At 43.4% G+C, this 24586-nt stretch overlaps 1 protein-coding gene across 1 annotated transcript; it reads left to right on the forward strand.

The window, feature by feature from the left end:
• Positions 1–385: 385 nt before the first annotated feature.
• On the forward strand, positions 386–22877 carry exoc3 (exocyst complex component 3). The gene is made up of 16 exons (XM_020926020.2): positions 386–572; positions 882–1053; positions 2891–3110; positions 4276–4448; positions 5486–5698; positions 8085–8263; positions 9453–9569; positions 11930–12047; positions 13384–13509; positions 14871–14971; positions 15097–15207; positions 16481–16622; positions 17826–17948; positions 19138–19299; positions 20721–20842; positions 22101–22877. The coding sequence occupies exons 2-16, from the start codon at positions 910–912 to the stop codon at positions 22303–22305; spliced, it is 2256 nt and encodes a 751-aa protein (XP_020781679.2). The 5' UTR covers positions 386–572; positions 882–909; the 3' UTR covers positions 22306–22877.
• The last annotated feature ends 1709 nt before the right edge of the window (positions 22878–24586 follow it).

A 24586-nucleotide genomic window follows, 5' to 3' on the forward strand; every position in this document is an offset into this window, starting at 1 on the left:
CGATGTTTTAAGGTAAAACCAAATATAACGTACTTTAGTAATGACCTAAGAATTTTTGTTGATTCATTGAACCTGATTGAAAAAAGAGAAGCTGGGTTTCTTGTATCTTTTTTAAATGATGCCAATTTGTTCCTTTGATTACAGCTTTAGAATTTGCCCCCATGGTTCATTCGTGAAAGTATTCTTGTTTACATTTTTCTTCACAACTGCAATTTGCTTTTTTTTTTTTTCTTTTTTTCTTACTCGGTTTGGATGTGAAGTTTGTATGGTGCCTTTCGTTTGTATCTGGGAAGTATTAAAAAAAAAAAAAAAAAAAAAAAAAAAAAAAAAGATAGAGCTGACCTGACCAAGATGGCGGCGCTGCGTTGACGCCTGCAGCTGCGCGCGCCTCTGCGTGATCACGTGTCCGCCGTGCTCCACTTCCAGGAAGTAAAAACATTAATCTGCCGTTTTTTATTCTCTAATTTCACCCCAAACTCAAAAATAATCGGACCCGGATAATTGACCGATCCTTCAGTATGACCAGAAGCGACCCTTAGACATGTACATTAACTGACCTGCGTCTTCTGAGGGTATGTTAGACTTATTTTTGTGTCTTCTTCGTTTCGTTTAATGAATTTCTCAACGCTAATTTACATTTTTTGTTGCGATCATGCTTTATTTTTAATGCAGTCAACACATTTCACGGATTAACACTTGTCCTCTTAAAAATAGTGAATTCCGACGCGGCTGTCAAAATATAAACATTAGCTTCGATTGCTAACCGCTAGCCTCTCCTGTTCCCCCATTTTCGCTCGTTTTATTGCGCGTATCGAACACATTTGCATATTTTGCGCTGCGCAGACGTCTCCTTAAAGCTCGTGTGCTGGTTTTCGTCGCAGTTTGATCGCGGAAAAGTGCCGGAGAGGAATGGAGGAGACGAGCCGGGAGGCGGTGGCCACGGCGGTGCAGCGGGTGGCGGGGATGCTCCAGCGCTCCGACCAGCTCGACAAGGTGGACCAGTACCGCAGGAGAGAGGCCCGAAAGAAGGCGTCTGTGGAGGCCAGGCTCAAGGTGAACGACGGGGCGTGTGCTGGAGTTTGAGGAAAAAAAGAGAAGGGTTAAACTAGCAGAGGCGACGGAGAGCGGGAGGAAAGATGCTGAGACTGGAGCAGAGGAGAGAAAGAGGAGGCGAAGAGGAGGAGCAGGGAGGAGAGGGTCAGAAGGAGCAGAGGATGGAGAGAAGAGGGTCTGAGGAGCAGAGGATGGAGAGGAGAGGGTCAGAAGGAGCAGAGGATGGAGAGAAGAGGGTCTGAGGAGCAGAGGATGCAGAGGAGAGGGTCAGAAGGAGAAGAGGATGGAGAAGAGAGGAGCAGAGGAGGCAGATGAGAGGGTCAGATGGAGCAGAGGATGGAGAGAAGAGGGTCTGAGGAGCAGAGGATGCAGAGGAGAGGGTCAGAAGGAGCAGAGGATGGAGAGAAGAGGGTCTGAGGAGCAGAGGATGCAGAGGAGAGGGTCAGAAGGAGAAGAGGATGGAGAAGAGAGGAGCAGAGGAGGCAGATGAGAGGGTCAGATGGAGCAGAGGATGGAGAGAAGAGGGGCAGAGGAGGAGAGGGTCAAATGGAGCAGAAGAAACAGAGGAGAGGAGCAGATAGAGCAGAGGAGAGGGTCAAGTGGAGCAGAGGATTGAGAGGAGAGAGTCAGATGGAGCAGAGGATGGAGAGGAGAGGGTCTGAGGAGCAGAGGATGGAGAGAAGAGGGTGAGATGGAGCAGAGGAGGCAGAGGAGAGGGTCAGAGGGGAGAGGAAGCAGAGGAGAGGGTCAGAGGGAGCAGAGGAGGCAGAGGAGAGGGTCAGATGGAGCAGAGGATGGAGAGGAGAGGGTCACTGTTTGATGGAGCAGTTATGTCCTTACTGATGTTTTAAATCTCATGTGGACACACTGCAAATTTCTCTGATCTGGCCAAGATTTTAGAACTTATATTTTTCATCTTGTTTTCAGATTTATTGTCCACTTACTAGTTCTGCAATGGATTAATTCTCGTCTTGAGGTCGTTTATTTTAAGAGAACATGTCGAGTAAAATGATCTCGCTGCACGGACACATCATTTCACCACTTTTAAGTCATTTTCTGATAGAAGTGTTTATATCTTAACTTTTAGCCAAGCTTTTTTGCAGTGCACGCCTCAAATGAGATTTCTGACCACGAAAAACTTGAAATACATAAACCATTGCATTTCAAGCCCAGAATGTTTGCTGTGTATTTGGGATTTCTGAGATAACAGTCTGGTCACCACTCAGATTTGGTCTGAGGGAGACACAGCAGTGACCAGACTCACATCATCGTAAGTATTGCGTATATTCTGCATCCCAGGAAAATTAAACCACTCAGTCTTGATAATTGCCACTGACAGCACTTGAGAAAGGTTTTTAGCGCCGACTTACACAAATTTTATTGATCCACAAGGGAAATTATTTGGACACTGAAGCTCACACATCATAATCACACGATATTATAATAACAAAAAACTAAAATATTAATATAGTAATAATAAATAAGTAGCAAAAATAACAAGAGACTGGTGTCAAAATAAGGCATAATTATAAAATGTATATGTACAAGTAAAAATAAAATATAAAAATATAGTAATATAAATATCTCAGCTATATACAAGAGGTCGTAAGGAAAAAGAGTGTGAAGATTAAATAATGATTGACAGCACATGGGGTTATCTGTTACATAATGTGAGTTGTAGTCATGTTCCTCTCACAGTTTGAGCGGAGCTGTGGGAGTCGCTTTATAAATCTTCTTCTCTAAATCGCAATCCTGTAAATCTAACAGAAACACTACCATCACATTCTAGTCCATGAGTCTAACCTTTAGTGTGTTAAATCTCCTGCGTCTCCTCCAGGCAGCCATCCAGTCTCAGTTGGACGGCGTTCGGACCGGTCTGACTCAGCTGCACACGGCGCTGGTGGATGTGAAGCAGATCCAGAGCTCCCTGGGCGACGTGAGCAAAGACTGGAGACAAAGCATCAACACCATCGAGAGCCTGAAGGACGTGAAGGACGCGGTGGTGCAGCACAGTCAGCTGGCCTCTGCTGTGGAGAACCTCAAGAACATCTTCTCTGGTAAACACCTCTGCAGGGACGACACCGCATCACAGTGTAACGATAATTCACGACTGACACCAGGACAAAACATCTGTGAAATCCCTCATTTTTTTACCTCATTTTATTGACCAGGTTTTATATTCACCCTGTGTATCTGTGTGTCTGTCCACCCGTGATAATTCTGCTATTTATGGACTGATTATCACCAAATTTGGTACGTGGGTCAAGCCTTCTTGCTAGATGCCGCAAAAAAGTTTGGTGACGATCCGAGGTCATTTCAGATCACACGAGTCAGTTGAAAGGTCACGTCACTATAAAGGATCGGCAATTTCTGCAATTTCTGAACCATCCGCGGCCTAAAATATTCACCCAATCATCACACAAGTTGACACACACATAAACAAAGTACACTGGATGTTACAGGTTAAAACCGGTCCAGGTAGCCAAGGTCAAATATGCATTTTTGGTCATAACTCCGCGAAGCATCGAGCTAGAGCAATGGGAGTGTCTCAAAATCTCACACAGAATTATAAATAGATCATAATTTTTCTATTTGTATAGTAAAATAGTTTTCCAGATAATCACTAATTATAACAGTTCCTTTCTCTTTCAGTGTATGTAAAATAATTTCCATTTCTTGTTTTTCTGGTTATACACAACACACTGATCTACAGTCACACAACTAACACATACACACAACTCATGAAAAGTGACATTTTGGTGACACACTAGTAAACACAGACATTCTCATGTGTGACCAACATCACACAAATGTTCATGGGCCTGTACACATACACACATTACATTGTGGATATATTGATCATGTAATATGGGCTGGATTCCTCATAAACTGCTTCTGTGGTGATGAACTGACCCCACGACGCCTCATGGGGACCAGGTTGAGGTCTCTGATTGCACTTGTTCATTCTCTAGTCTAACAAGTTAAAGTGACTGTGATGTGCAGTTATCCACAGAGGGGCCCACAGTGTTCGCCTCTTTGTTGTGACGATGTTTATGGTGCTGTTTTAGAACAATATTTAAGTGCAGTGTTGTTATAATAAGTACAAAGATGTTGTTATAACACAGAGGTCTCCCATCACATTTCACTTATGGCGTTGCTTTGTGTAGTTTATTATTTAAACCCTGCTGCGCCCTTTAAAACCCGCTCTGTTCATGTGCTCAGTCCCAGAGATCGTGGCCTCCACTCACCAGCTGATAGAACAGGCTGATCTGCTGCAGGCTCACAGGAAACTGATGGAGCTGGAGAGCTCCAGAGACGACCTCATGTATGAACAGTACAGGATGGACAGCAGGAACACCAGTGACATGCACCTCATCTCCATTTACTTTGAGGACGTGAGTACACTACTGCGATTAACAACAATAAAGAGGTTAGAGTCATATTTCATCTGCTGGAATAGTCAGAAAAGGGAAAATGTGATACATACAAGTCACTTTTTATGTGTGTAATAAGCAATCTGGTTATAAATGTATTTTTCTCACAATATTGATCTGTTAGTATCAGGATTATCAGACTTCTGCAAGATATTTCTACAATGAATTTAGCACTTTTTAAAAACTGTGGTTTATCAAGTGGCATAATTCACCAGCACTTAGTCCTTTTTTATCAGAGGTAGATAAAAAATCTCATAAGATCCACTTATGAACAGTTTTGCACCATCAGCCATGCATCAAAAACTCACCCTCTCCACTCTGGTCTTTGCCCTCTCTCCTCTGGACTCTGGTCTCTCCTCTGGTCTTTCCTCTGGTCTCTGGTCTCTGGTCTCTCGTCTCTGGTCTCTCCTCTGGTCTCTCCTCTGGTCTCTGGTCTCTCTCTCTGGTCTCTGGTCTCTCCTCTGGTCTCTGGTCTCTCCTCTGGTCTCTGGTCTCTCTCCTCTGGTCTCTCCTCTGGTCCTCTGGTCTCTCTCTGGTCTCTGGTCTCTCCTCTGGTCTCTGGTCTCTCTCTGGTCTCTGGTCTCTGGTCTCTGGTCTCTCCTCTGGTCTCTGGTCTCTCTCTGGTCTCTGGTCTCTGGTCTCTGGTCTCTGGTCTCTGGTCTCTCCTCTGGTCTCTGGTCTCTGGTCTCTGGTCTCTCTCTGGTCTCTGGTCTCTCTCTGGTCTCTGGTCTCTCTGGTCTCTCTCTCTCTGGTCTCTGGTCTCTCCTCTGGTCTCTGGTCTCTCCTCTGTCTCTGGTCTCTCTGGTCTCTGGTCTCTCTCTGGTCTCTGGTCTCTCTCCTCTGGTCTCTGGTCTCTCTCGTCTGGTCTCTCTCCTCTGGTCTCTCCTCTGGTCTCTGGTCTCTCTCCGGTCTCTGGTCTCTCCTCTGGTCTCTGGTCTCTGGTCTCTGGTCTCTCTCCTCTGGTCCCCCTCTGGTCCCCCCTCCGGTCTCTGGTCCAGGTCCAGGGTTTGTCAGATGAACTGGCCAAGCAGCTGTGGATGGTCCTGCAGAGGGCCATGGTGACGGTGCGCAGAGACCCCACTATGTTAGTGTCGGCCGTGAGGATCATCGAGAGGGAGGAGAAGATCGACCGCAAGATGGTGGACAGGAAGAGACAGACGGGCTTCATCCCTCCGGGGAGACCCAAACGCTGGAAAGACAAGATGTTTCAGGTCAGAGGGACGAGATGAAGGGAAAAACATAAGAACTACTTTACTCTATGCTTGTTTTAATCACCTTGTTTTCATTTTTAGTATGAAAATCTGTACAAAAATACTGAACGTTCACAAATTATTAACTTACATTTCTATGTTCTACAGATCATCTTCTATCATTTCCTCATCACAAACGTACCTGGAGTTGTTTTATGTTTCAGACTAATAACAGGACTCGTGTGAATGAAACAGAACTAGGGATGCAAAGATATTCAATACAATATTGAATCGTTTGATACTGGTGTCAGGATTCGATACGATTCGAGTGTTCAGTCAATATCCTCGTGTCCCTCTGCGCGCTGTGTTATTATTTACCGTATTTTCAGGACTATAAGTTGCACCAGCCAAAAAATGCGCAGTGAAGAAGAAAAAAACATATATAAGTCACACTTTTTTTTTTTTTTATAAAATCAGAAACCAGGAACCGACATTTCATTATGAAAGTAATAACAATGGAACAGAGAACAACAGGCTGGATAGGCTTTAATATGGGGCCCGGTCAAGCAGAAGTAAACAGCAGGGCCAAAAATTCAAGTTAATATAAATATATAAAAATGTATTCAACAGATAGCATATGTACTCTAGTTTATGAAACTGTTTACCTTTTATTTGTACCATTTTTGGTAAAGTTACATACATTTTAAACAGACCATGTATGAAACATGGAACAAAAATGATTTCCCAAATTTCAAAGACCTGCAAATCATGTAAATAAATGGATGTATTTCATCATATCTTGTGTTATTCCATCTTTGAACTGTTGATGAAGGTACATGATTAAAAAAATATATATATATATATTTAAAATGATAAAAATTTGCTTGGAATGACTGACATATTTTATAGAAATAGTTTCCTTTCATTTTGAAGTAATATTAAAGTATTCAGAAGAAAAAAGCGACAAATTATGTAAAATCCTGCACCTTCTACTTGTTTGCACAATTTTCCCTCCGTTACCATGACCTTTCTTAATAAAAAATCTCATGACTCAAAAAGTAAGAGGTTTTTCAACCTAATCTTGTACCATATGGTAGAAAACTATATGAAGCAAATATTCAAACCAGTTTGTTAAGGATATGTAAGTGAGAACCAAGAGTTATCACTGTTTGGATTTATTGGCCAAAAAGTGCTGCATATTTCATTCCCTCCGTTACCGACATGAGTTTTTAAATTTTTTGTCAACAACTTGAAAGAATATCACAGGTTTAACTTGACCCTGTTGGAGTGTAACTCTTTCCTACATTCTGATACTTTACTTATTTCAATAGTCCCTCTAGTTTCTGAATAAGAGACATTTGAATGTCAAAAATCTGCCCCTGTTTCCCTCCGTTATCACTTGACCGAACCCAAGGGTAACGTAACATATTCAGTTATTCAGATAATTATAGCATAAACAACAGAATATAAGTTTACCAAACTCATGATCTCACTCCAAATCACTAAATCCATTCAATTCTTCATCCTCGGTGTCACTTCTGCGCGACCTCCAGAGGTAAACTATAGATCCATGATGTAAACGTTGCACCGCTTCCTCTTCTGTGTCGCTGTCGTCAGACTCAGCATCAGTTTCAGTTAGAATTATTCAGGCCTTTCTGAATCTCGACAGGATGGTTTCGGTGTCAGTGAAGTTCAGGCTTTGTCCATCCATCCAGTGACTTCAGGAAAGTTTCGTGGCGCATCCTCCCGGTTGCCGTGAAGCTGTGTTCTCCATCCCCGCTTTCCGCCAGTCCCTCACAAGTTTCTCGCTCACTCCAAACTTGCTTTCTGCTGCTCGATTACCGTTTTCAGCTGCAGATTTCACGACTTGCAGCAATGACAACAGCTTTTTCTACAGGGGGCATGCGCAGTGACAGTGGTACAGGAGGAACAGGAGCAGCAGATACTGACACACAAAACTAGAGCCTCTCGCGGCTGTCAGTCTGAAAATTTTAATATAGAAATCGCACCGGAGGATAAGTCACAGGAAACACCCAAACCATGAAAAAAAGTGCAACTTATAGTCCGATAAATACGGTATTTTGGACGAAAAGGAAAACGGTTATCACAGCGTCCTCCTCCGATGCAGCAGGAAAACAGCAGAAAATAGGGTTAGGGTTTGAGTTGGGTTTCAACTTTTATTTTACGTTGATAGACCCAGGAATGACAAAGATGTTCACTTTTTATTACTTTATTGATTTTCACTGAATAAAAATGCTGTAAATCATTGACCCAAATGAAACATGAGATACATTTTTTTTAGAACAATTCAAAACAGACAGAAGATAAACAAAACAGTAATAATGTACTTTTAAATAGCAGTTTTTGTTTTGTTTTTTTTTTACAGTTTTTTGTTTTGTTGTTGCAGGTTCTGGAGGGCACGGTGAGCACCCGTATAGAGGGCACCCAGAGCGTGACCCGGGAGGCGGATAAGATGTGGCTGGTGCGTCTCCTGGAGATCATGAGGAAATACGTGTTGGACGACCTCATCGTGGTCCAAAACCTCATGGTGCAGTGTTTCCCCCCACACTACAACACGTTCAACAGGTCTGACCCTATGACCCTATGACCCTATGACCCTCTCACCCTCTCCTCTGACCTTTTGACCCTCTGAACCTCTCCTTTTCTCCTTTGACTCTCTGTTTCTCTGACCTTCTCCTCTGACCTTCTCTTCTTCTCCGACGACCTTCTGACCCTCTCTTTTTTCTCCACTGACCCTCTGACCTGCTCCTCTGACCCTTTCTTCTCCTCCTCTGACCCTTTCTTCTCCTCCTCTGACCCTTTCTTCTCCTCCTCTGACCTTTTCTTCTCCTCCTCTGACCCTCTCTTCTCCTCTGACCCTCTCTTCTTCTCCTCTGACCCTCTCTTCTCCTCCTCTGACCCTCTCTTCTTCTCCTCTGACCCTCTCTTCTTCTCCTCTGACCCTCTCTTCTCCTCCTCTGACCCTCTCTTCTTCTCCTCTGACCCTCTCTTCTTCTCCTCTGACCCTCTCTTCTTCTCCTCTGACCCTCTCTTCTTCTCCTCTGACCCTCTCTTCTCTCCTCTGACCCTCTCTTCTCCTCCTCTGACCCTCTCTTCTTCTCCTCTGACCCTCTCTTCTTCTCCTCTGACCCTCTCTTCTCCTCCTCTGACCTTCTACTCTTCTCCTCTGACCCCCTCTTCTACTTTTCTGACCCTCAGACCCTCTGCTCTGACCTTCTCCTCTACTTTTCTGATCCTTTCTTCTTCTCGTCTAACCCTCTTTCCCGCTCGTCTGACCCTCTCCTCTCTTCCCCTGCTCCTCTGACCTTCTCTTCTCCTCCTCTTCTCCTCTCCTCTCTTCTCCTCCTCTGACCCTCTCTTTTTCTCCTCTGCTCCTCTGACCCTCCCTTCTGCTCCTCTGACCCACTCCTCTCCTCCTTGACACTCTCCTCTGCTCCTCTGACCCTCTCTTCTTCTCCTCTGCTTTTCTGACCTTCTCTTCTCCTCTGACCCTCTCCTCTGCTCCTACGACCCTCTGACCCCCTCTTCTACTTTTCTGACCCTTTCTTCTCCTCCCCTGACCCTCTCATCTGCTCCTCTGACCCTCTCCTCTTCTCCTGTCCTCCTCTGACCTTCTCCTCCTCTGACCCTCTCCTTTCAACTTCTCCTCTGACCCTCTCCTTCTCTTCTTCTCCTCTAACCTTCTCTTCTTCTCCTCTGACCGTCTCTTCTGCTTCTGTCTGTTCCTAACCCACATTTCGTGTTGTTGTTTCAGGTTTTTCAGCCTGTATCATAACGCTGTCTCCACTCGTGTGACTGAACTGGCTGCAGAGGATCTGGAGGCCAATGAAATCGTGTCTCTGCTGACCTGGGTCCTGAACACGTACAAGAGGTCACTGCCACCACTTCACTCACTCTTTTTATTTTTATTTTCTAAATGTGAAAAAAAACAAAAAAAAAACACAATGGGGTGGGAGATTCGCTGTTTTTGCAAGAAATTTCCAAACTTCTGATCCACAAAAGTTGAATTTCTCGTTATTTGTTTTGGATTGCAATAAATTCGAGCAACCATAGAGATTTTTATGGAAGATAATTTGTTCCGTCAGATTTTGAATTGGAAAAAAGATGTTTTAATTATTTTTATTCTGAATTTGAGTTGCTGAATTTTTAAGTGTACTTTTTCAATATGTTTCAAATTCAAATTTCACCTTTTAAATATTCAGCACAAACATTTTCTAGCTGTCAGATTTAACAGTGAAAATTCAGAGTGTAAATTCGCAGTGAACGATTTCACAGCAAAGATCCAAGATGTCAAGGCAGAAGCGATCGATCCTGTGAGAGTGGAGCTAGAGCCGAGCCGGAGCCAAAGATTAAAAAAATGTTTTTAAGACAACTGAAGGATTGTGAGCTGAGAAAAAGTTAAAATCGCCACAAAATCTGACATTTTTTAAAACTGTAGGTGCCCTGGCAGCTGAACACGAGCAGTTTATGATTATATATTTTTATTTTTATATTATAGTTATATTTATATATTTATTTTATATTTGTGCTCTATGAGAAAAATCCTTTCTGGGCAGGAGGGATTTTTTCGCTGAAGTTCCAGTGAGTGTCACTACGCCAACACAAGACAGATACAAGCAGCAACACCCTCCAGTTATTTTAATAGATCCACGGAGGTTTTGATGAGGCTAATTCTGACCAATCAGATCGCGTCACTGCACGGTAGAGCCCTGCGCCCGCGGGACCCGACGCAAAACAGTGCGGCGTGAGACACATTTTGAAAATTCATTGCGGGCGCGGGAGGGGGCAGGTGGGATGATAAACTGCAGTCCCGCAAAATAAATATGAGTAAAGTAAAATTTACAAATGATGAATGTAAACATGTCATGCATAATTTGTGCTGGATATTTTATTTTGCATTAATAAAACCATTTATTAATACACCACACAGACAGTCCCCCATCCCGTCCCTCTTACCGCACATCGCACCAGCTGCGCCAATAAACCAGGACTAAAACAGGACTAAAAACAAGTCTAAAACCAGGACTAAAACAGGTCTAAAACAGGTCTAAAAACAAGTCTAAAACCAGGACTAAACCAGGACTAAAACAGGTCTAAAAACAAGTCTAAAACCAGGACTAAACCAGTACTAAACCAGGACTAAAACAGGTCTAAAAACAAGTCTAAAACCAGGACTAAAACAGGTCTAAAAACAAGTCTAAAACCAGGACTAAAACAGGTCTAAAAACAAGTCTAAAACCAGGACTAAAACAGGTCTAAAAACAAGTCTAAAACCAGGACTAAAACAGGTCTAAAAACAAGTCTAAAACCAGGACTAAACCAGGACTAAAACAGGTCTAAAAACAAGTCTAAAACCAGGACTAAACCAGGACTAAAACAGGTCTAAAAACAAGTCTAAAACCAGGACTAAAACAGGTCTAAAAACAAGTCTAAAACCAGGACTAAACCAGGACTAAAACAGGTCTAAAAACAAGTCTAAAACCAGGACTAAACCAGGTCTAAAAACAAGTCTAAAACCAGGACTAAACCAGTACTAAACCAGGACTAAAACAGGTCTAAAAACGAGTCTAAAACCAGGACAAAACCAGGACTAAAACAAGTCTAAAACCAGGACTAAAACAGAATTTAGCCAGGACTTAACCATGCCGCCTGACCGCCCACCGCGCCTCCTCCCATACGCAGCCCAATTCCTTTCTGCTTCTCCGTGTTTGATAGATCTTAAGAAAGCGAACGTTCCCATCTTGCGGGATTTGCGGGTGGGAACGAGACAAAATATCACAGATGCAGGTGGGAGCGGGACCGAAAATTCTGTCCCGCGCAGACCTCTGCTGCTCCGATCACTTTGGATCGATTGCTTCTGCTTTGGCATCTTCGATCTTTTATGTTATTAGGTTCTTTTTTCAGACCAAGAGTTTGTTCTGCTCCCTGCGCTCATCCTCAGAGTCTCATGATGTTGCTGTGATATGTCCGGTCACCTAATTTATACAGGTTTTGGCTTCTTATCAGAGGATCTTAGCTGCAAATTTTTTTTCACTATGAATTTTACACTCTGAATTTTGACTACTGAATTTGAGGGCTTGGAAATGTTTGTGCTGAATATTGAAAATGTACACTTACAATTTCACCAACTGCCTTTCAAAGTTTAAAAATTCAGAATCTTATTGAACAAATTCTCTTTCATAGATTTAGTCTTCTTTTTATATTGAAAATTGAACGTTTGTATGTTTTCAGTTCCGAGATGATGGGGCACCCTGAGCTGAGCGCGGAGTGTGACGTGAACTCTCTGGAGCCTCTTCTGCCGCAGGACGTGGTGCACGAACTGCTCAGCAAATACATCCAGACCTTCACTGTGAGTAAACTGTGTCAGATGCCCTCCTCCTGCGTGTCAGAAGCTCTTGTGTCACTCGCCACGTTTACATGAGAGCTTTAATTCCAAATAAAAATCATTTAATACTGAATAAAAACGAATTCTGCTTTAAAAAGATCAGGTAAACACGATTATTAGTAAGTGGATGGTTTATTCAGATTTTAAAGCCTAATGAGTTTATTCCTGGATCATGTAAAACGTTGATTCTTCTTAAAAATATTTCCGGTCGTTCAGCGCATGTTCGTTGGGTCCCCCTTCCTTCCGGCTTCCTTCGGACTTTCCTCCACGTCTCTTTGGATTTGTGAGCGGGATGCGGGAGTGGGCCGAGGTAGAGCAGCCTCAGACTCGGTTTTTCTTCTTCCTCCTTCTCCGACACTCTTCCCTTCTTCTCCTCAGCCGACAGACGTAAAGCGTGATGAGACAATTCTCCAGTTGCTGCTTTGCAGTTATCATCGAAACCACTGCGGGAAAAGTTCGGATCGTGTTTGTGTCCGTGGCGTAACAACAAACCGGGATGACAGAAAAGCCGGTAGCAGCTGAAGTGCGTGTTTTCTTCCGGTCGACGTAAATACGTTCGCCTTTCTGTCCAATCAGAACACTTCCCCACCCCCAGACTCTGAAAGGAATTAAATAAAGATGATTTAACGTGTTTTCCATGTAAACCTCATTTCGGAATTATTATTTCCATGTAAACTCGAAGGAGAATATTTTAATTCAGAGCTATTTAATTCGAAATTTAATAAACATCATGTAAAATTGGCCAATGTATTGCTCAAAATTGCCAGTTTTTTGTAGTTTGTTAAAAAAAAAAAAAAGGAAAATTACACAAACCATCGTCCAGTGGATTTTAAAGACAGGAGATTTAGACATTTAGCATTTTCTACGTTTAAATAATAAAGGAAGACTTAAAGCTGCACTGTGTAACTTTTTGGTTGGGGGTCCGTCACCTGCTGGTTTCTATGGAGATGTCATTGCTCTGCCTGGAATTAAACAGCTCTACTTTACATTTATTCGATTACAGGTGGTTTTAAAGCTCAAAAATACCTAGAAATCAGACATTCTGACTGTGAGCGGGGTCGCCTCTCCACAGATCTGACCTGTAACTTGGTCCTGTTTGGGCTCCATGAAGATAGAAAGGTTTAATGCCATTTTTTGACAGACGTTCCAGCAGAAAAGTTACACAGCGCAACTTTAAGCCGGTTTTTAAACGTTAGAACTGACAAATGAATGAGGTTTGAACACCATTTGATTCATTCCTGCTGCTGTTTTTCCTCATTAAAACCGTGCGTTCTTAATATTTTCCCTGTTTTGTTTCCAGTCTAATATCACCGGCTGGCTCAGGAAGGCTCTGGAGACGGATAAAAAGGACTGGCAGAAAGAAACTGAGCCAGAGGGAGACCAGGACGGGTACTACCAGACCACACTGCCCGCTATAGTCTTCCAGGTTTGGCATTAGATCTTAAAGCTTTTCTCTTTATCTCAACAAACACAAAACTCTTTCTGCCTTCAGATTTGTATAATAGTCCTTTTGTTACAAGGGCCAGAAGTCCCCCAACCCCATCAACAGATCTTCAACCAACAAGGTCTTCAAAGGATAAACATTCTAACATGAACAATTTATCCACAAAGGAGAACGACGACTATCATCATGAGCAAAACTAACGTTATGATCATGAATAAAACAGAAGGAACTTGTTCACTCAGACTGAGTCTACAATTAAAATTAAAAATCAATTTCATAATGTAGATATTAGCATAGATAGACAGATTTATGCAGTTTAAATCAGAGATGTAGCATTTGAATAAATCTCTCTGTCTATTTTTCTTCTCTTGATAATTGTGGATAAATTCTTCATGTTAGAATGTTTATCCTTTGTGGACCTTGTTGGTTGAAGATTTGGTGATGGGGCAGATTTATGAAACTGCTGGAAAATTCACCAAACATTTACACACACATTTTGCCGTGGAAAAGCATTAACTGGAAGTCCCGCAAACCTACAGGGTGCGACTTCAGGTGATTGAAAGGTTGAAAGGACTTGAGGTTGTTAAAAAGGTCTACTGTCTTATGAACACATCCATCCATTTGTCTGGGACTCCCAGACTTCCTTCACCCCAGACACGTCCTCCAGCTCTTCCGGGGGGATCCCGAGGTGTTCCCAGGCCAGTCCAGAGACATAGTCCCTCCAGCGTGTCCTGGGTCTTCCACGGGACCTCCTCCTGGTGGGACATGAACACCTCCTGAGGAAGACGCCCAGGAGGCATCACAACAGATGTCCTCCCCTCAGCTGCTCCTCTTAACATGTAGGAGCAGCGGCTCTACTCCGAGCTCCTCCCGTGTGACTGAGGGAGCGCCCAGACACCCTGCGGACCAAACTCATTTCGAGCGCTTGTATCTGCGATCTCGTCCTTTCGGTCATTACCCAGAGCTCATGACCAGAGGTGAGAGTAGGAACGAAGACTGACGGTAAATCGAGAGCTTCGCCTTTCAGCTCAGCTCCTCTTCACCACAACGGTCCGATACAGCGACCGCATCACTGTCGACGCTGCACCTGTCCACCTGTCAATCTCCTGCTCCATCCTCCCTCCATCTTGTGAACCATGTATCAGTCTTTAGACCCTTCGTCTGCTTCAGTCGCACCATCGCTGGAAGGAATCTCCAAGAATCACCTCAGTTTGGCTTCGCTCCTTTTTCCTTTCTCTTCTTCTTTCAGCGACCTCAAAAATGTACTTTTTTTTGTGGTTTTTATTTTAATTCTCTGCTGTTTTAAACTCATTTCCTCGTGTATTTGTGTGTTTTTGTTGCAGATGTTTGAACAGAATCTGCAGGTCGCCGCTCAAATCGACGGAGACTTCAGAGAACAGGTCCTCAAGCTCTGCCTCAAACAAATGAACAGTTTCCTACTAAGGTGAGCCAGATGTCCTCCCGCCCTCCTGTATCCCTGTGCGTGTCAGATGCCCTCCCTGTGTGTCAGATGCCCTCTCTGTGTGTGTCAGATGCCCTCCCTGTGTGTGACGGTGTGTGTTTCCTCAGGTACCGAGAGGAGGTGGTGCTGTACAAAGAGGAGCACCTCAGAGACAGACAGCTGCCTCAGTGTTATGTCCAGTACATGATCGCCATCATCAACAACTGTCAGACCTTCAGGTGCGTCCGTCTGTTCCGTGAAATCTGAATTTTAAGCCTTATTCACATGGGATTTGTTTTACCTGTGGACCGTTGTTGATGTGTAATAATTGCGGAGGACTCCTGAGATCTTAATCCTGTGCGAATGCTCCAAAAAAAATTCCGCTGCAAATTACCTACTGTATTTTTCGGAGTATAAGTCGCACCAGCCAAAAAAATGTGTAATGAAGAAGAAAATAAAACATATATAAGTGGCACTTTTTGGGGCAAATGTATTTTATAAAATCAGAGCGCAAGAGCAGATATTTCCTGTGTAAAGTCAAGTTGTAGTAAAAACAATAGAAGAGAGAACAACAGACTGTTAACGTCACATATGAACAGTTCTTCAGATAAACTATAACATAAACAACAGAACAAGTTTAACAAACTCTCCATCTCACTCCAAATCACTAAATCAATTCAATTCTTCATCCTCGGTGTCACTTCTGAACAACTCGGCCTCGACCTCCGGAGGTAAACGTGACGCGCCGCTTCCTCTTCTGTGTCGCTGTCGTCAGACTCAGCATCAGTTCCAGTTAGAATTATTCCGGCCTTTCTGAATCCCGACAGGATGGTTTCGGTTTCACTGAAGTCCAGACTTTGTCCATCCATCCAGTGACTTCAGGAAAGTTTCATGGTGCATCCTCCCGGTGTCACAAGTTTCTCTCTCACTCCAAACTTTCTGCTGCTCGATTATCGTTTTCAGCTGCAGATTTCATGACTTGCAGTTTGTAATCTGCAGAATCTGATTTTGTTTTTGGGGGCATTTGTGTTCAATCTTCTCAGTCTTTTTCTTTATAAGTTTGTTTAAATGTTAAATTGTTCAGTGGTGCAGAAGTAATGGTGCGATGGACTGACATGATACAGACAGGACAGAGGCTCTTTCTGCAGGAGACATGTGCAGTAGAGCCAAGTGACAGTGGTACAGGAGGAACAGGAGCAGCAGATACTCACACACAAGACTAGAACCTCTCACCGCTTCACTATAAGTTGCAGGAAACACCCAAACCATGAAATAGTCCAAAAAATACAGTACTAATTTTTCGCCAAACACAGACGTCCGGTGATATACTAACCCTGTGCGAATCTGCATCTCAATGTTTGTTGTTGTAATTGCGCCTTTTCTATCTCTTTCTTTTCATTCCAGGTTCTTTCCTCTTTTAATCTCTGCGTCTGTGTCGGTAAAATAGAGTAATTTACGGACTGCTACTGAAAATATTTTGACGCTTTTGATGTGTTTTCTTGTTTCCTTCAGAGAGTCGATAAACAGCCTGAAGAGGAAGTACAGTGCGAACCCGGAGCACACGGAGAGCGACGCCGCCATCGAGAGAACCCTGAACGAAGTGGCCAAAGAGGGCTGCCAGTATCTGCTCGACGAGGTCTTCCTGGATCTGGAGGTCAGCCACAGAAAGACTGAATTTAAACTTTGTATAAAAAATGAGATGCCACAGCAAACCTACTCAAAAACATGACTATTCAAACGACATATATTTAGTATAAAATTGTTAATTACTATGGCAGCTGTCTGCCATAACATTAAAAGGTGCACTGCGCAACTTTTCTCATAGAGGTTTCGCCACCTGCTTGTCTCCATGGAGATAAAGGCCGCCACACCATTGATTTGATTTGCGATTTGCTTCTCCTTGAGTTCAGGGAAGACTTTATTACCGTATTTTTCAGACTATAAAGAGCGCCGGATTATCAGGCGTGTTAAGAGAAACAAACAGACGACACTTGAGACTGATCCTTAGCTCAGGCATCCACGATTCATCGGCAGATCGTGGCGTAATCCGCCCGGCGTCGCCTCCCTGTCTTGGTGAATGTGGGTGGATCATTTAAGCATATGTTTTTATTTCCTACGAGGACGACTCAAATATTCACTGAGTAATAAAGTGTTTAATTCAAGCTTTGCGCACATTTGTTTACGTTTTACAGAAATGAAACTTGAAAACCACATGGCTCATTTGCATAAACTATAAGCGCTGAAAAAAACACCTCCTTGTGCGCTGATGTGGTTCAGCTTCTGTCGGACTAACGACTGTAACTTGGGCTTTACTCCGCGAGGCTCCTGACTACAGCAGCCATAACGCTCCAACAATCCATCAACCGGTGCGACTTCGTAGTTTACCAAAGTCGTACTAAAACATTGTGACAGATTTTTGAGCGATGTGTACCACAGAAAATCGCTTCGAGGTCAGAAATCACAACCAGAATTAATACATAAGGCGCACATTGAAGGATTTCAAGTGCACCTTATAGTCCGAAAAATACCGTACTCACCTGTCGTAAAGTTGTGAATTTAAAGTGCAGCATCTCATCCACATTATCCATAGAAATTGTCCTCCACAAATAATGACCTCCAGTCCACAAAACAGTGCTGTTAATCCAGTTTGAGGTGTTCTTTTAAAGTAAAAAGGTGGGAGTAGTTCCTCACGTTTGTCTGTTTACATCGACACAGCGCATGGATCGAGGTGAAGCTGCAGATTAGCGACAGTGACTTATGCTTTAAAAATCACGTATGAGATAACCCTGTGTTTTTATTCATCAGCTCTGTATTAAAGTTTGTTGTGATCCGTCGTTATGGTTTGTGTTTGTCTCAGAATCACCTGAACGAGCTGCTGACCAGGAAGTGGCTGAGCGGCTCTCACGCCGTGGACACCATCTGCGTGACGGTGGAGGACTATTTCAACGACTTCAACAGGATCAAAAACCCCTTTAACCAGGTCAGAGACGGGAGCGGCTCTTATGAAAGAACACGTACAGTTTAGTGCCAGTGTTGCTCTTTTTTTATATTTGTAGTTATTTGTAGATATAGCATTCTGAATCAACCAGACTCAACACAACAAATTAAATAATAAACAACAACAAAATATTTTAAAAAATGAACAATAATTATATGTGTGTGTGTGTGTGTATATATATATATATATATATATATATATATATATATATATATAATATATATATATATATATATATATATATATATATATAAATAATTATAACAACAAAACAAAAAAGAGGTAAACAGGACCAACTTTCAGACAAACAGACAGAACAGACAAGACACAGACACAGACAGAACAGACACAGACAGACAGACACAGACAGAACAGACACAGACACAGACAGACAGACAGACACAGACAGACAGACAGACACAGACACAGACAGACAGACAGACACAGACAGACAGACAGACAGACAGACAGACAGACAGACAGACAGACAGACAAGACACAGACAGGACAGACAAGACACAGACAGGACAGACAAGACACAGACAGACAGACAGACAGACAGACAGACAAGACACAGACAGACACAGACACAGACAGACAGACAGACAGACAGACACAGACACAGACAGACACAGACAGGACAGACAAGACACAGACAGGACAGACAAGACACAGACAGAACAGACAGACAGACACAGACAGGACACAGACAGGACACAGACAAGACACAGACAGAACAGACAAGACACAGACAGAGACAGACAGGACACAGACAGGACACAGACAGGACACAGACAGAGACACAGACAAGACACAGACAGACAGACAAGACACAGACAGAACACAGACAAGACACAGACAGAACAGACAAGACACAGACAGGACAGACAAGACACAGACAGACACAGACAGAACAGACAGACAAGACACAGACAGAACAGACAAGACACAGACAGAACAGACAAGACACAGACAGAACAGACAAGACACACAGAAATAGGACAAAAAAGAACAAGACAAACTGGACCGGACAAAGACAAGCACCTGCAGTCCTCGTCCTAACCACTGAACCTCCGAAAAGTCCATTTAACAGAAAAACTCTGCTTTAAACCGTTAACGTTAAAGCACTTTTTTGGGGTCATTAACGGCTCACACGTGTTTAAATCCTCAGGAGATGACCGGAGAGGCGCTGAGGCGGGTGGTGGTGGAGTATCTCAAAGCCGTGATGCAGAAACGCGTCACTTTTAAAAACGCCGACGAGCGGAGGGACGGAGCCGAGCGCATGATCAAGGAGGCGGAGCAGTTCAAGTTTCTCTTCAGGAAACTCTCTGCGGTCAGTCACACTTTTACTCTTTCAGCGTTGTTTTTTTGAGCTCACGTTACTGTAATTGAGTAGTTTTTACGAGTAATCTGTAATTGTTTAAGTAGTTTTTTTTACTTTTACTCAAGCACAATTTGACCCAGATATTTTACTTAATTACACTGGAACCCGCCCTAGTTACCTACTGAGTAAAATCAGACTAATATAGGGAGAAAAAAAACACAATCTGCTGGAAATGAAACTACAGAACGTTCAGTCACTGTACAGAAGTGTCAGTGTGGCTCGGATCAGTTTGGATGATGCTGGAGCCGAGCCACAGATCGAGGTCGACGTGGAAGATATTCAAGAAGAAGGTGCAGTGAATAATTCTCAAGAGGAAAGCGAAGGAAACTCTCGGCAAAACCTCGGACAGATACTTGCGTTCAAACATGAAATAGGGAATAACATAATACAAGTGTTAAAATTGTAAGTGTTTGTGAGCTTAGTTGTCTTTAAAATGTACAAAGTTCATCTGTATCACCTAAAAGTCGATTAAAACTCACACACTCACATTACGTTTAAATGAAGTTGTTTTTTAGATGGTTACTTTAAGTTTTAGTTGAGGAGGAATTACGCAAAGTAGCGATACTTTTATTTAATTAAAATTTTTCAGTACTTTTTCAACCTCTGCTTTAGCCAGTCTGGCGCCACCCAGTGCCTCCACTCAATTTCATTTCTCTCCAGTGACTAGGTCAGGAATCAGAATACAGTAAACGGTTCGCAAAAAACCCCAGATCTGTGAATTCGGGCAACAGCCAATCAGCGAAGAGACAGACATTCTGTGTTGGCAACGATTCCCGAGATCGAGGATTTAAAGCCGGAACAAAGAGAATGTTTGGTGGAGCGGATTTCACACAAAAAAACAAAAAACAAATCCAGAATTGAGCATTATCCCTTCAGTCTGGACGTAGCCTTTGAGTAATCTAGCGATCTCTCCTGGGCTGTATTCAACCCCTCTTTACGGTTAGCTGTGAGATTCTGTACAAGGCTCCGCCCACAAGCCTACGTCACCCACGCTCCCACACGATAATTCTACATAAATACACAAAAACAGGATACAAAACAATACACTACAACTCCACAAACCTGATGTGATGTGCAGTCGTTTCATTAGCGGGACGCACGCTGATTGTCTTGTGATAGCGCTCTGAAGGGGGAGTGATTAGCGCAGAGAACAAAGTGAGGGGAGACTCAAAAATGAAACAAACTTATAAAACATGTTCATACTTTGTTTTCAGCAAATGGAGCAATTTCAAAATAATAAAAGGAAACATGGAGATCTAAATGTTTTCTGTTTGTAGAAGTAAAACACCGACTCTTTAAAGACGCACTGTGGGACTTTTCTGCTCATACAGTACTCACTTTAAACTGCTGTGTCATTGTGTTTTGTTCAGGGAGAAGACACGGACCGTCTGTGCGGAGCGATCGCCGCCATCGCTGAAGTGTTCAAGCTCACAGACCCCACTCTGCTCTACCTGGAGGTGTCCACGCTCGTGTCCAAGTACCCCGACATCAGGTACTCAGAGGGACGGGGGCGTCGGGGTGTCAGGCAGCGCTCGGGCTGCTCAGACACAAAGGCCCTCACAGGGAAATCTGTGCATATGTTTGGTGTAGGACAAAAACGAGGCGCTCTGTGGGATTTATTAACTCTTTCCCCCATGAAGACGACATTTGACGACCTCCCTTGTTTCCTTAATGACGTGTTTCGACTCCTCCGCTGTTTCACTAAAGACGTGATTTGACGACCATTAGAAACGGTTTTGTTTTTTCACATGTAAACAGAGGCTGTGATAGGTGTGAGCCGCTACAACCCATACAAGGCTGACCAATAAGATTCTAGGATATGTTTTCACAGATTTTTTCACAGATACCCCCTCTTTTAGTCAAATACCTCTTTTAAATGTATCATAGGAGTGAAATACTCCTCTTTAATGCCCTATAGGAGTCAAGTACCCCTCTTTAATGCCCCAAAGAAGTCAAATATCCCCTCTTTATTGCTCCATAGGAGTCAAATACCCCTCTTTATTGCCCCGTAGGAGTGAAATACCCCTGTTTATTGCCCCATAGGAGTTAAATACCCCACTTTAATGCCCCATAGGAATCAAATACCCCTCTTTAAAGCACCACAGGAGTGAAATACCCCTCTTTATTGCCCCATAGGAGTCAAATACCCCTCTTTATTGCTCCATAGGAGTCAAATACCCCTCTTTATTGCGCCTTAGGAGTCAAATACCCCTCGCTTATTGCCCCATAGGAGTCAAATACCCCTCTTTAATGCCCCAAAGAAGTCAAATATCCCCTCTTTAATGCCCCATAGGAGTCAAATACCCCTCTTTATTGCGCCTTAGGAGTCAAATACCCCTCGCTTATTGCCCCATAGGAGTCAAGTACCCCTCTTTAATGCCCCAAAGAAGTCAAGTACCCCTCTTTAATGCCCCAAAGAAGTCAAATATCCCCTCTTTATTGCCCCATAGGAGTTAAATACCCCACTTTAATGCCCCATAGGAATCAAATACCCCTCTTTATTGCCCCTTAGGAGTCAAATACCCCTCTTTATTGCCCCTTAGGAGTCAAATACCCCTCGCTTATTGCCCCATAGGAGTCAAATACCCCTCTTTAATGCCCCGTAGGAGTCAAATACCCCTCTTTAATGCCCCGTAGGAGTCAAATACCCCTCGTTATTTCCTCATAGGAGTGAAATACCCCTCGTTATTGCCCCATAGGAGTCAAATCCCCCTCGTAAACTAAATCACCCTCTGTGTTTGTTTTCTCAGGGAGGAGCACGTCCAGGCTCTGTTGGCCGTCCGAGGCGACGCCAGCAGGGAGATGCGTCAGATGATCATCGGCACTCTGAGCGAAAACAGAGCGCCCCCCTCCGGTTTCGCTCAGCCCATCTTCAGAGACATCCCCGTGCCCAACATCGCCATGACGACCATGACGACCATGACCTCCATGGCGACCGCTAAGCTGCTCAAATAACCGTTCACCTTTGCACCTTCGGAGAGAGAAGAGAAAAGACTGAAAACACACGCGCCTTTGTGATAATAATGACGTAGTGATTATGTGTGTGCCACCGAATCAATAAATTTAAAACTCTAATTTAAAAAAGTGGATTGTGGAGAGATTGTGCTTCTTATTCTTTGATTCATCCATTCATCGATCCTCCATTTGATTTTCATTCAGCACCAATAGATGTTTTTCAGTGATGTCGGGTAAACGTCGCTCCCGGTTAATGTTTTTCTGTGGCAAAATGTGTGTGTAAATGTCTGGCATATTTTCCACCAGCTTCATAAATCTGCCCCATCACCAAATCTTCAACCAACAAGATTCTAACATGAAGAATTTATCCACAACTATCAAGGGAAGAAAGACGAAAACTTAACGACGCATTAGTGACACACTGAACAAAACATATGCTATTTTTGACCAATTTAATCCCTGTCATCAGTAAAGAGAGGCATAACTTGTAATTTGTATCGGTAAAATACAGAAAATCTGCTTAAAAACGACCAAAACACACAAAAAATGTGACTAAACTGTCTCACATTAGAGCCAAGTGTGTAACAGTTTTCGATAATTATGCACTTATTTCACAATTTTATTGTTTAGTCCTGGTTTAGACCTGGTTCAGTCCTGGTTTAGACCTGGTTCAGTCCTGGTTCAGTCCTGGTTTAGACCTGGTTTAGTACTGGTTTAGTCCTAGTTTAGTACTGGTTTAGTCTAGTTTAGTACTGGTTTAGACCTGGTTTAGTACTGGTTTAGTCCTAGTTTAGTACTGGTTTAGACTTGGTTTAGTCCTGGTTTAGACCTGGTTTAGACCGGGTTTAGTCCTGGTTTAGTACTGGTTTAGACTTGGTTTAGTCCTGGTTTAGTCCTGGTTCAGACCTGGTTTAGACCTGGTTCAATCCTGGTTTAGTCCTGGTTTAGACCTGGTTTAGTCCTGGTTTAGACCTGGTTCAGTCCTGGTTCAGTCCTGGTTTAGACCTGGTTTAGACCTGGTTTAGGCCTGGTTTAGACCTGGTTTAGTCCTGGTTTAGACCTGGTTTAGACCTGGTTGAATCAAACCTGGTTCAGACCTGGTTTAGACCTGGTTTTGACCTGGTTTAGTCCTGGTTTAGTCCTGGTTCAAACCTGGTTTAGCCCTGGTTCAGTCCTGGTTTAGTCCTGGTTTAGTCCTGGTTTAGTCTTGGTTTAGTCCTGGTTTAGACCTGGTTCAGTCCTGGTTTAGACCTGGTTTAGACCTGGTTCAGTCCTGGTTTAGTCCTGGCTTAGTCCTCTTTTAGTCCCTGGTTTAGCCCTGGTTCAGTCCTGGTTCAGTCCTGGTTTAGGCCTGGTTTAGGCCTGGTTTAGACCTGGTTTAGACCTGGTTCAGACCTGGTTTAGGCCTGGTTGAATCCTGGTTCAGACCTGGTTTTGACCTGGTTTTGACCTGGTTCAAACCTGGTTTAGCCCTGGTTTTGTCCTTGTTTAGTCCTGGTTTAGACCTGGTTCAGTCCTGGTTTAGACCTGGTTTAGACATGGCTTAGACCTGGTTCAGTCCTGGTTTAGTCCTGTTTCAGTCCTGGTTTAGTCCTGTTTCAGTCCTGGTTTAGACCTGGTTCAGTCCTGGTTTAGACCTGGTTTAGACCTGGTTTAGACCTGGTTTAGACCTTAGACCTGGTTTCAGTCCTGGTTTAGTCCTGTTCAGTTCTGGTTTAGACCTGGTTTAGACCTGGTTTAGACCTGGTTCAGACCTGGTTTAGGCCTGGTTGAATCCTGGTTCAAACCTGGTTTAGTCCTGGTTTAGTCCTTGTTCAGACCTGGTTTAGACCTGGTTTAGACCTGGTTTAGTCCTGGTTTAGTCCTGGTTCAAATCTGGTTTAGTCCTGGTTTAGTCCTTGTTCAAACCTGGTTCAGACCTGGTTTAGTCCTGGTTCAGACCTGGTTTAGTCCTGGCTTAGTCCTCTTTTAGTCCCTGGTTTAGTCCTGGTTTAGACCTGGTTTAGTCCTGGTTCAGACCTGGTTCAGTCCTGGTTCAGTCCTGGTTTAGTCCTGGTTTTGACCTGGTTTAGTCCTGGTTTAGTCCTGGTTCAAACCTGGTTTAGCCCTGGTTTTGTCCTTGTTTAGTCCTGGTTTAGACCTGGTTCAGTCCTGGTTTAGACCTGGTTTAGACCTGGTTTAAACCTGGTTCAGTCCTGGTTTAGTCCTGTTTCAGTCCTGGTTTAGTCCTGGTTTAGTCCTGGTTTAGACCTGGTTTAGACCTGGTTTAGACCTGGTTTAG

This window comes from Boleophthalmus pectinirostris, unplaced genomic scaffold (assembly GCF_026225935.1).
Source record: "Boleophthalmus pectinirostris isolate CB_2022bp ecotype Guang Dong unplaced genomic scaffold, ASM2622593v1 HiC_scaffold_16, whole genome shotgun sequence".
NCBI lineage: Eukaryota > Metazoa > Chordata > Actinopteri > Gobiiformes > Gobiidae > Boleophthalmus > Boleophthalmus pectinirostris.

Coding starts and splice junctions, on each gene's coding strand:
- exoc3 (XM_020926020.2), top strand. CDS start 910: ATGGAGGAGACGAGCCGGGAGGCGGTGGCCACGGCGGTGCAGCGGGTG. Junction 15,208..16,480: donor AACAACTGTCAGACCTTCAG/GTGCGTCCGTCT, acceptor TGTTTCCTTCAG/AGAGTCGATAAACAGCCTGA. Junction 16,623..17,825: donor AGGTCTTCCTGGATCTGGAG/GTCAGCCACAGA, acceptor TGTTTGTCTCAG/AATCACCTGAACGAGCTGCT.